The sequence below is a fragment of the Fundulus heteroclitus genome, chromosome 22 (assembly GCF_011125445.2).
Source record: "Fundulus heteroclitus isolate FHET01 chromosome 22, MU-UCD_Fhet_4.1, whole genome shotgun sequence".
Classification (NCBI taxonomy): domain Eukaryota; kingdom Metazoa; phylum Chordata; class Actinopteri; order Cyprinodontiformes; family Fundulidae; genus Fundulus; species Fundulus heteroclitus.
In genome coordinates, this window is record NC_046382.1 from 17,033,265 (window position 1) to 17,046,036 (window position 12,772).

A 12,772-nucleotide genomic window follows, 5' to 3' on the forward strand; every position below is an offset into this window, starting at 1 on the left:
AATCTGAAAGCTCCCGCCTCTACACCTCTCCTGGCCCAGCCGTGGACAAGTGAGCGAACAAAAACCATCTCCATGGGAAAATACGAGCTTGAGTATTCAGACGCTCTGGTGAATGGGGCAGCGACAGCTGTGGCGTTCAAGGACAGCTCGGTAAATTAGCATTTCATCAAAGGATGATCCGCTAAATTATTTGATTAAAAAAAGTGAAACACGTTTATTATATAGCTTCATCACACACACAGTGTTTATTATTTTAAGCATTTATTTCTGTTGACATTTTGATTAGAACACGAATTTCATGGATTCTACTGCAGTGGAAAGTTCAGTGGAAAGAAAATGTAATTAAGTTAAAACAACGAAATGAATCACTGTTTAACGAATGATGAGTTTACATTATTTGGTTTAATGACAGAAATAAATAACATATTTAAAATCACCTTCTAATTCATGTAGATGCACTTGTATTGGCCATGTCTGTACAGTATATTTTCTTCTACAATAGCCATTTAGTTTGAGTAAATCCTGATTTTTATTCAGGAAACAGTTTGTTTCAGCTGTTTATGCAACAGCTTGGTTATCTGATGGTGCATTTGTGGTTACCTCACATATATTTTCCCAGCTTGTAATCCACAGTGTACGAACCACGCATGAAAGCACAGAGGGGGCCAAAGCTTGAGTGGGCGCGGTTCAGAGGGTGCGTACCTCCTGAGAAGTCACAGATGCCGGTCACAGTCGGAGAAGGAAGCTCCTCGCTCTCTGCATACGCCAAAGGAAACTCTGATTTGGGCACGGGCCCAACTAAACACAGGGCCGAGGAAACAGGTTGGATCTTTGCTGCAAACCAGCCAGAATGTCTGCTGGGCCCAACACAGCATCTGTTTAAGTTGCTACAAATGTACACAGAACAGATCAGGTCGCAGAGAAATGCCCTGCCATGTTAGAGATGTATGCGTCGCATACTTGGACTCTTGCATTGAAATTTAAAGTTGAACATTAATCTCTATTTTATCCTATGAGACTACAATTAACGTTAATTTACTGATACGTGTTTTAGAGCCTTATTTATTGATTTGGGTTTTCTAGAGAGGCAGTCGAGGCGATGGGATGGCCAAAAAAAAAAAATCAATATAACAGAGATGTTAGTGACACATTTGAATTTCTCAGCTGCAGTTTTCAAAATTCTGTTTATCTTTCTTTTTTTATTTAGACCTTCCCTCGGCGGTATGTGTGTACTTTCCAACTTATTCTCTGAATTGACCTGGGCAGGGGTGCTGCTGCTGCTTATTTGACCACGTTGCTGTTTTCTAGATTCGCAGGTTTTGGTGTTTTCGAGCCTGACTTATCAGTTCACCTTAAAGACCTCCTTCATTAACTTCTACACTTAGATCTATTTTCATCAAGGCAAATTGTACATTTGTCTGTGAGCTGTTTGTGATATTTGCTCTGTCTGTTAAGGTCGCATATTCATTAATTTCTGCTCGACTGTCCTCTCTGTGCCACTTTATTAAAAAAAAATGTATAGTGGGTCTAACAACAGAGGTGGGAATAAATCGTATTTTTATTCTGATTCTGCGTAAAAGCAGGATGTCTCCACACAGGGAGCCTTTTTATCCCTGATAAATCCTTAATAATTATTCATACCTCTGGTTTATTTGCAACTTAACCAGAATGTTGCTGCCCATCTAAGCTTTGCAAGTTATTGCATCTTCACAGACTCTCCAAATTTGTTGTATTATTTCGTAGAGATGCTCTACACTCAGGATTAGAGATCGACCGATTATTTTAAGGCCGATGCCGATCGAGATTATTTCGACATCAGTCTAACTGATCCCTATTATGTGCTGCTGATTATTTGGGGGCCAATTCTTATAGCAGCTATTACTTTTTCTTCCCCCATTTAATTGAGGAAATGACACAATGATAATCAGTGTTACACAAGTCTCAATAAAAAACAACAACATGTATTAACAAAAAAAACAAAGTATACTGGCAGTATGTTAGCAAATAATGTAGAACATTTAAATGTAAAATAATAAAAATAAACTTTATTAAATGTTTGTGCACTTTATGTAGCAGCATGACCTTCCTGAGAATATTTATGAACAGCAATACAACAAATTGGATTGGTGAACGCATGCACGTATCGGCAGATACAAGAAAAAAAAACGCAAATATCGGCCAATCTATCAGCTTCCCGATGTGTCAGTGGACCTCCAGTCAGGAATTTACTGCCTTTTATGCCAGTATCGGATGCAAATCTTAAGGAGCTCAGATGGTCTTGAAGATTCAAGCTCATGGAAAGTGTTTAATGATAATGGAACGCAGGAGTACACTTAATCATAATCAACGATATCATGGTAATGCTCAACTGTAATAAAACATTCGAGTGTTTTCCTGATGTTGTGCAGCCCTAGTATATAGTTTAGGATGTTACTGCTTGTCTTAAACCGATGAGGGCCTTTATACCGCTCTCATCTTTAAATGCGACGCTTTGCTATGTCATCTTTACTGAAGATTAAAGTTCAAAGGTCGTCGGACCTTAACTGCAGCTGCTGCCAAACAGGACAATATAGTTTTTACAGAAGAAAGTGTAAAAAAAAAAAAACATCTGAAAGATCATTTTGAGTCTTTTGTACATGAACCTAACAAATTCCTTCCTTCCTTTTATTTGCCTGTTCGTTGAATTGTTCATAAAATGATTGAGTCCTATGTCCTGTGCTGTTTTTAATGGTTACAGGTTCACAGTAATCAGGACAACATTTCTGTTTTCAGCCATACTTAAAACAGACCTGTCTTGACTTTACCTCAGACAGTATTACAGCAAAGCTTCCAACAAGCCAAGCATAAAGCAAAGAAAGCTAAGATCAGCTATGTTTAGTCATTTTCTTAGTTGCATTGTTTTTTTTGTTTTTTGTTTTTGCTTGGTTCAATACAGTAATAGAGAGTGATTAGGAGATGCCTGTGCTGCCTGTTTGGGTTAGCTTCTGATCTGCTGCAGAGGTACATGACAGAAACAACATACAGTATATAGTATATATAATTAAAATAATTTCATGTCCAGTTGCTTTCAGAAACATAAGCAGTGTATGTCGGCATCTGTTTGTCTTAATGAATAAGGACAACTTTACTGGCTCTTCTGCAGTGGTTATATTACCCAGTCGTCAGCGATTATCAAAGCTGCTGCACACAGACGTGCTTAGTGAAAGGAAAGGACCCGGAAAGCTTTATCACCTAAAGGAAACTGCAGCAGAAGTACAGTGGATGGGAAGACTGTTTTTCCAGATTTTCCACAATGCCATTCTTGACTTTGAATTTGTGACGTCTGCACGAATCTCCACGCGTCTCCATAACAATATACACATAAACGGCTGATATGTTATTAAAGCTGCCGCTTACAGATGAACAACACTCACACTTTGAACACTACAGTGAGCAACAATATGTTTATGCAGCTACAGGTGATGTCCCACTGTGTTTTACCAAGTCAGGTCACCAAGGAGTCTTAGAGCACTTCCTGCTTCCCTCTGCTGACGAGCCTGATTAGTGAGCAAACTGGCCTGACCTTAAGGCTGTACTGTATTGTTCAAAAGAAGATGAAAGACACCAGAGGCAACACTCCAGACAGACAACCTTTCCTTTCTTAACACCAGTGATGGTCAGATTAAACCCGACAAAGCTTCTAATTGCACTGAAAAGGCTGCAAGGCTTAAGTCTAAGTAAAAACACTGACATCTGGTGGCCAATTAATGCCATAGCAACAAGCACTGGAAAGGTTTAATCTCACGTTAACAATACGAGTTAAGAAAAGACTGCGATGGTTTTAATCTGATTAAATAGAGTTTATTTATACACAGTAGTTATTACTTCATAATCACACAATACTTTTGAGAATTTACTGTATACCTTTTGAAATAAACCCGATAAATCTGAATAATAAAAGAATACCTAATATTAGCTCACACTCAATCTCCTTTATATATATATATATATATATATATATATATATATATATATATAGATAGATAGATAGATAGATAGATAGATAGATAGATAGATAGATAGATAGATAGATAGATAGATAGATAGATAGATAAAGCTAAACCAGTGAATTTCTCCAAACGTATCAAACTCATAAAGAGGAAAGTGGAACAACTTAGACTTTATAAGCATACTCAGTGTTTTGATAAAAGCTCAAATATATTATTTCAAATCGTTTCGCTTCAGGATGAGTGACAAAAGCTCTGAAGCTTCAGGCTCATTCAACCATCACTACATCACTCCTTGGCAGACCCAATGGATGATCTGTTCTGTCTTATAAAATTGAAACAGATGTTTTGGCTTTCAATACCTGTAAGATAGAATTATCTAAATTAACAGATATTAATGATAAAAAAAATAAAACCCTCTGTGTGTATTCAATCTACATGATTCAATGAGTACTCAATTTTGACATGTGGGTATATAAAGATGCAAACTAATGCAGGTTACTTGATATCACAAACACTTTGGGTAAACCCAACCAGAAAATTTCCGCACACAGATTTTTTTTTTTTTTTTTCCGGGTGATCATTTTAATGGCTGGATTTAGACTTCCACAAGCCACGCGGTGTTCAATCTCAGAGGGAGCTGACCAGCAGCAGCACAGTTCTCTAACAACTTCCTCTTTCACACAATGTTCTGGGTAGAAATAGACACTTAACCTACCTGGCTGGGCATCGGAAACAAAAACGGCAATTTAGTTGGTCGCTCGAGAGCTGATACGTGCACGACAGCAAGAGGCGGCGCATTTAAAAGCCTTCTCGCCACAGACGTAATGATTTCCTGTATGCTGATGCTTTGCAGTTTCTGACATGGAAAGCATCACAAGACCAGTTTTTCTTTTTTAAAACCAACACAAAGTGTAATGTTCCTAAATTTCAGCTTCCCCTGAAGATATTTAATGTTCAAACGTCATCTTCTGTGAAGTAAAATGAAAGCAGTACAGAAAGCAGAGGTGGAGAAAACCCCGTCTTTGGTTTGGAATAAACTTAAATATCATTACAGCCAACAATCTACTGATAATTTGACGACTAAGCAAAGCAATTTTAATTTTATTACGCCACACATGACAGTCATGGGGACTCTGTGGCTGTAGTTTCCCTGTCAGAACCACCTATTAGACGATTTATCTCTGATCACCCCTCTGACGCTACATGAGTCCTACCTTCACAACTGGAGCAAGGACAAACAATCCAAGTGTCCCATTTAAAACCAGCTTTCTCAACACATTCTTCTCCAACAGAATCAAGCCCAATCCTGAGCCGACCCTCCCGCTTCCCTTCAACCCTGCTGGCACGCTAAGGATTTGGGCTTCACTCTGTAGCTAAAAGCTAAATCTGTTTTCTCACCATTGTGACCCCACAGGGTCGCCAGGCGAGATTAAAAACACATAATCCCTTGAATGAAAATGTGTTTTTTTCTGCAGAAGTAAAAATGCCGGTGTCACTTCAACGTATCTGGAGCTTCCAAGCAACATGAGTTTGTATTAGACATCCTGGAAACACTAGATTACTGAATCATCATGATCAGTGTTGGATTATCTGTAAACGGATCTAGTAACTCTGTCCTGTTTGTGGTGTATTGAAATTTGCCAGTTTGCCTCCAAAACAGATCATGGTTGGTCAGGTTGGATGGAGCACAGACATATACGTAGACGCCTCATTGGGCGCAGGTTTGCACGTCTACGTCACCGCCATATTGTATGTGGCAGAAAGTAGTGAAAATCTATGATTCCTGTATATATGTTTTAAGTATTTAGATATATATTTTAAGTATTTATATATATATATATATATATATATATATATATATATATATATATATATATATATATATATATATATATATATATACATGGGTTGTTGTCCGTTAGGGAGGAGGATCTCTGTGCCAATCTCCTTTTTCCCCCCGCCTCTAACGTGTTTTCTTCCAACATTGTCCTGATTCAGCTCCATCCATCTACCCCTCAGCTCTGGCAAGCTTTCCTCTCGCTCCTGAAGAAATGCATCCCCAAAGCACATTTCCCCATGATGTGTTCAAGATGGAGTGGAGTGTTAGCTTTTCTCCACACCAGTGGCGGCTCCTGCCAAATGTGTCAGGGGGGGGGCAATAGTTGCAGTGATAGCTAAAGTGACCCATCTAATGGGTAAACTGCCAGCTACGTAAACCCTGTTTACCGTCAGTGCTTTGTGAGTTTGGACTTACAATTAACATTATGTAGGATTTATCTTGTTTCTTTTCCATTATTGTCATATCTATTGTCGCTTCTGGTAAAATCCATGGTGGTATAAATGATATTGGTGTTGTTTGAGTAATTTCTAAATCATTTATTTTAAATTCTTTTATTTTATTTTCAATTGTCCATCCAAAACTTCTCATTTCTTTCTTTTCTTTTTCCCAACATGGATTTAAAATTTCCCAAGTTGGATGATCTGAGTTATTACTTTTTAAATTCAGCCAATAATTTATTTCTAGTTTTGTTCTTCATAAATCTAATGGCATTTCTCCCATTTCTACTTCTATCGCTGCTATAGGTGTGGTTTTAAATGCTCCAGTACATTTCTCACACTTTTTTTATATCAAACTTTATTCATACTCGGACATTCTTCTTCTCACACCTGACAGTAATCCAGCAGATCTACGTACTGTATGACGTAAATATGTTAGTGCACGCACTCCCGGAAGCCATAGAGAATGCATTGCAGAGCCTGCGTATTGAAAAAAAACGTTCTTAACGTGAACGTCTACGAGAGAGATCAGGGCGATATTCAACCATGTTGAAATCGCCCAAAAAGAGGCGGGACACAGGAGGCGACGTACTCAACGTAACATTTAACGCAGATTGATTGGTTTAACTTATAAATTCACTCCTCTCTCTTTGGTAGTGCGTCGCCCAATCGCCCTGATGAACAAACCGTCTCTGCTCCACACTTAACAGGCCAAAAAGGTACATTTTGGTTATTGAAACTGCAGTTTAAATTAATGCTTCTCTGATTAATGCGCCCCTTTCCTGGCCTCCCCTTTAGCTTGCGTTGCGTGGGCCTGGGGGAAGATAATTTTAAATTGGCCCCCACCGATGATGTTATGTCACTAGTAGAAAATAATGAATAATAACCTTTTCAATACATGATTGTTAGTCTATTCTGTCACCCTTTTTCTCCATGCATGTTCTGCATAAGTTTCCAGATGATGTTCCTGCTAAATGAAAGCTAACAGTGACACAAATACCCAAAATAAATAAGTTGTTAAATGATGACCTTATTACACGGTTATGTATGATAATTTGAATTACACTGGTAATATATTTAGACAAATGAATAAAGCAATCTGTTAAACATATTTTGATGACCTCAATTTAATAATTAATGTAGTAATTCAATTGCGACATCTAATCAAAATCGTGTACTCGCTGTTTTCTGCTTATCCAGGATCGGGTCGATGGGGTAGCAGACTCTGGAGGGACGCCCAGACTTTCTTCTCCCCAGACAGGTCCTCCAGCTCTTCTGGGGGAAGCTTGGGACATTCCCGGGCCAGCCGGAGAGTTATTTTCTCTCTAGCGTGTCACACCCTGGGCGCCTTCCCATTGGACCATGCCTGGAACACCTTACAAGTGAGGCATCCACCTTAGCTGAGCCCTCTTGATGTGGAGGAGCAGCGGCTCTACTCCGAGCCCTTTCTAAGAGAGACTCTGCCATGGACGTAGCAGTGCATTTTCCGATGGGGCGGAAGCATTATGAAAAGCCAAGAAGTCGACAACGGAGGACAAACTGATCGTCACTGCTTGTGCCCATCCTCTTAATATGGTCAGTCGAGCTTTCACTACAGAGACAGTAATAGAAAGGACCTTGCCTGGAGGAGGATAAGCGAGGAAGTTATCAAAACCTTTACCATGGTACATATTTTCATACTGAGAAACATTTAGGCCAACATGCGTCAGACAGGTCTGTCCACACTTTGCTCAGAGCATCAAAAACTCTCAGCACAAGTGTCCAAGTTTAGGCGTTCGGCCTAAAAGCAGCATAAGGATGTGCCCAGCCACCCTGAGGAGGATGCTCATTTTAGCCGCTTATAGACAACATCTCGTTCTTTTCTGCCATGGCTCAAATTCCATGACCCTAGATGAGGCAAGAACTCCCCACCAGCCTGAAGATCAAAATTTCCCTCTGGGATTATTAAAGTATATCTGATTCTGATTTAAATTGAATATATTAAAAAAATAAATACTTTTTTGCTTGCTGTACTGTACATGATGAAAGAATTGCTAACCGCTGCTGTGTCTCACAAAATAATCCCTAACATGTGGTTAACCTGCACAGCAATTCAGCTGTTGAACACCTTATAAATCATCATTGCCATGACTGACTTTGTTGTAGCATGAGTTATGTTGGTATATAAGGTGGTGATCAAAAGAACACATGACTATAAGGAGAAACATTTATTAAATAATTACAAATAAGTCAAAGAAAACAAAATTATTTATTTAAGATGAAGATAGAATAAATAATTTGATACATGCTTCTCAAATTTTATTAAAATTTCCACATGTCTAAATATATATATTTTGGTACTTTTCAGATGATTTCAGATGATTGAATGGCTTTTTGGCTTTTCATACCTGCTCTTTCTTGACCTGTTCTAGTTAGAACTTCTGCTAGCAGAGATACACAACAGGTCCCTGACAGATACTGCCGAGTCTGTTAGCGCCTTGAGAGCAGAGGATTGGAGAGAAAACGGTAGGTTATACCTGCGTTTTGGGGCATGTTTATCAGGTGACAGTCGAGTTTCTTGATATCAAAGTGATGGAGCGGTTGTCAGACCGAGAGCGGAGGGATAGATAGAGGCTATCTCTCTATGCCTGCAGCATCTCTCTGAGATATTCAAAGCCTGAGGAATTATTTTATAACCTAACCCTGCTTTGAACCTCTCCATTATCTGGTGTGTTCCTTGGTCTTCATGATGCTTTTTGTTCAATGAATATCAAGATAAAAGTTATATTTAAACCATTTAATTGTCACAAACTGGCCTCAAACCACTACACAAGCAGAAAGCCCCCCATGTACCACTAATCCCTGTTGATGCGTATTCATCGCATACCAAGGAACATTATGGAATACTTTGCTGCCACTCAGTGGTCGATTTAGACCAAATTCTTTCAAATTTAGATAATGTGCATACTGAATGTATCATATGTTGGTTTGACAGCAAAAAAACAAACAATTAAGGTATCAACTACACTCTTCTGCGGGCGACTGATTGCACGTTTTCTTTAGGTATAATCAGAATACTAAATGGTAAGGGAACTGAAGACATATGCACACCCCAGTTTTCATTCATATCTGCACAAACCTTTTGAAAATATGTCGTTAATATTCCACTTCCCCATTACTTGGGCCACTACTTGTGTCGGTCTATCACATTAAGTGAATTCTGGGGTCCTAACTTGCACGGGTATTAAGAAATACAACCATCTCTACACGTGCGCTTTCCCAACAGTTCAACTTTTTAACAGCAATCTCTCTTACCTTGCTGCTCGCTGCTCCGTACAGGGGGAGAATCTTGGATGCCCTGGTCATCAGGACTTTTCCGTTTCTTCGACATCTGCTGCTCCCCTTTTCCGGTGATGGACTATGTCTGCGCCGCCGAATCTTATGTATGTCTGCGTCTATCTGGTGATAGGTCGAGATGCGCTCAACCGGCAGGATAGAGAACACATTCAACAGTCTTGGGGAGGCAAGAAGAGAGATGCGCGGAAAATTCAGCCGCATTCATTCAGACCCCGTCTCTGCTGTGAGCCTCTTTCTGCGCGTAAAGTTGCAGAGCACCGGCCAAACGGGCATCTGGAGACGCGGCAAGGCATGGAGCCGATCAGCTCTCGGAGCTATATGCGCACCAGTAATCGGACAAGATGATTTCACAGGATTGTCCACGGCTTATTTTTTTTTCTTCTTCTTCTAGCCAGATGAGATGAAAAAAAAAATTGCAGCAGAAGAGATTTTGTTGATCACGTGTTTCGCTCTCGGATTATGCTTGGACTCTGGTCAGATGGAAATTACGCATTGACGGCAATTTGTTGATCCGCGTCTATTTTGAAAAAAAGAAAAAAAGATTTCCGTCACTCCGGATGTGATTAAAAAAAAAGATGTTGGACTGTACAATTTCTGTGAGGTATTTTCTTCTTGAATGCTGGCGACGTCAGACTCCAAGTCTAATCAGGAATGACGCACGGAAACTCTTGGGTATGTTGAGTTAGAAAAAAAAAAAGAAAAAAAAAAAGATCTGCGTAAACGTAGATTATCTGGTTGCACAGTTAACACCAAACCACGTGAGGAGCCTTTGACCTCTTTCCAGACGAGCAGCGGGTAGATGTGCTACGTTGGTGAAAGTGGGGAAAGAGCAGAAAAGAGAGTTTTTTTTTTTCTCTGCGGCTGCCTAAACAACCCCGATCCGAGCGTTAGGGTAACATAAGAAGAACAAACAGGCATTATGTTGTGAGCGCAAGTCCTTGGGCGAACAGGTTTGCTTTCACTTGAGCCACAAAGCTACTTGGGAATAAGCTTTGAATAAATGCAGCAACACTCTAGTAAGGAGCCAAATGACGCCACCAGTCTGGCTCTTACAAATTGCCTGATGGCAGTTTTCCCTCCACTCATCGCTCACATCTAATTTTAAAGAAGCATTCTCCCTTTTAGAGTAAAACTGCACAGAGCTTCTAAGATGGTCTTTTTTTTTTAAAAAAACATCAATTTTCCTATTAGGAGAGACACAGATGGGTGCTTGAAGCATCCCGTTCATTCTCTCCTGTGCTGATTTATTTATGAGCACTCCCGGGTCAGAGGATCGTTTTTCCATTCATACTACATCTGGTTTAGATTTCCAGAGCTGCAGCACTTATGCTGTTTCTCTAAAATGTGCACGATTGGACGTCAGGCTGAGGATTTTTCGTTGCTTTCTTGCATGGAACTGCAGTTGCATTCATGCATTTTGATGCTGGTATTTTCTGAGGGGAAGGTAAACACGCCTTTCGTCCTCCCCCCCCGTTACTCTACCCTCCTCCCATTCCTCATTCACTGCAGCTACTGACGTCAAGAAATGCTTGCGTCAATGCGCCGTGCTTTGACTGAGAGCTTTTTTTTTTTCATTGGGATCATAATGGGATTATTAGGCTTAGTGAAATACCCTGCCTTCCTAGCTTTTATGGATTTTTTTTTTTTATAAATCTCTCATTTTTTTCTCCCTCGCTTTGACTACAGCAAAAAAGACATGAAATATATAATTGGCTCTGAAAGAGAGGCTGAGTTATTTCCTCAATATATCGACAATGATGTTTTCTTTAGACTATAACAGAAAGAACATATTGAATTAATGCTTTTCAATAATGCCCCAGGACAACGTGGTAATAGGAGAAGTGTAAAAATATACAGCAACGTCACATTTTATTCACTTTGTTAGTCTTTCTTAACAGTTGAAACCGGATATACACATATGCTGTAAAAAAAGAAGAAAAAAGAAGAAAGACAACATATTAAAAGCCAATATCAGAACAACAAGAGAGAATATTTTACATGAATTTTCTTTGTATTATGTAGAATTGCCTGGTAAACTTTATGTCTTGGCAGATTTTGGGTCTTATAGCTCTTCTTCCTCAAGCGTCTCACATTAGCTTGCTGGATTTTTGGCCCATTCCTTCTTTAAGATTGATTGACTCAAGTTTGCTCAAACACACATTTTCAGTTCTAACCTCAAAATTTATTTGTGATTAATATCAGCTCTTTGCGACGGCCACTCCACTATAGACATTGTTGCCCTTAAAGTGGACAAATGCAACATCCATTTTTTAGCTCATAAATAAAATTTCTTGTGTGCTTGGAGTCTCTAGGAGTGCAGAAAATGTGAACGTAGTCTGTCCAGGTGTTGTGTAGATATCTTTTTTTTCTGTTTTCTGTTATGTTTTTTTTTTTTTTTTAACAATTATGTCACAGCAATTGCTCCTAGACAAGGTCATGGTGTTCTGGCTTAGCTAAATCATGAATCCACTATTTTTATTTCTCAAAGTGACTTTGTAGGATGCCGAAGTTACAAGTCCATAAGTCAAATTGTTCGGTTGTTGGGTGTATTAACCCACACAGTTCATTACACACCATCCCCCAGCAGACTACAAAAATGGCCGCGCGAGATGGAGTGGAGCAGGTCTGTGACCTGGAGGGTTGTGGGGTGTTAAGTGCCTCCTTTAGATTTAAAGAGACCACACCAAAACGAGTTGCTCTCAGACGCACTTCAGAACATGGATAAACATGGCAATAAATTAACGAGGAATCCACACCAAAGCATTGCAGTTCCACCTTATATAGACCACAGCTGAATGATTTCAATGTCAAAAAGAAAAACTGAAAAGCATGACGCGTCCCCTTTAAACCAGTTTGCAATTAATTTCCATAGGAAGATCTGTTTGCCCTGAAGTATTAACTTCCTGATTTGTATATTAAGATGTTGCTTCAATAATACCACATAATCGTCTTTCCTCATTCTGCCACCCCCTACTTCCCAGTTGGGATGGTGCTCTCCGTTTAGCAAACACTTCAGTTTGAGTTTTTTCAGACCACTGGACATGTCTCCAAAAATTAAGATCTTTGCTCCTGAGTCCATCTGCAGTCTTTAGTCTGGAGTTTCAGGCTGCTTTTGGATCAATGGGTTCTTCCTCTCCGACTGGCCTTTCAGTCCATGTCGATGGGATTCA

The 12,772-nt window shown here is 39.5% G+C and overlaps 1 protein-coding gene across 3 annotated transcripts in view; it reads right to left on the minus strand.

The window, feature by feature from the left end:
• Positions 1 to 10,720, minus strand: part of pde10a (phosphodiesterase 10A) — a 108,234-nt gene extending 97,514 nt beyond the window's left edge. For 2 of the 3 annotated variants that reach the window (XM_036126247.1, XM_036126245.1), the window contains exon 1: positions 9,561 to 10,719. In XM_036126247.1, coding sequence (XP_035982140.1) covers positions 9,561 to 9,636 — 76 coding nt within the window. In that variant the 5' untranslated portion in view covers positions 9,637 to 10,719. Of the gene's footprint in view, positions 1 to 9,560 lie in introns of all 3 variants that reach the window. The other variant, XM_036126246.1, reaches the window with a different exon arrangement.
• Positions 10,721 to 12,772: the final 2,052 nt, after the last annotated feature.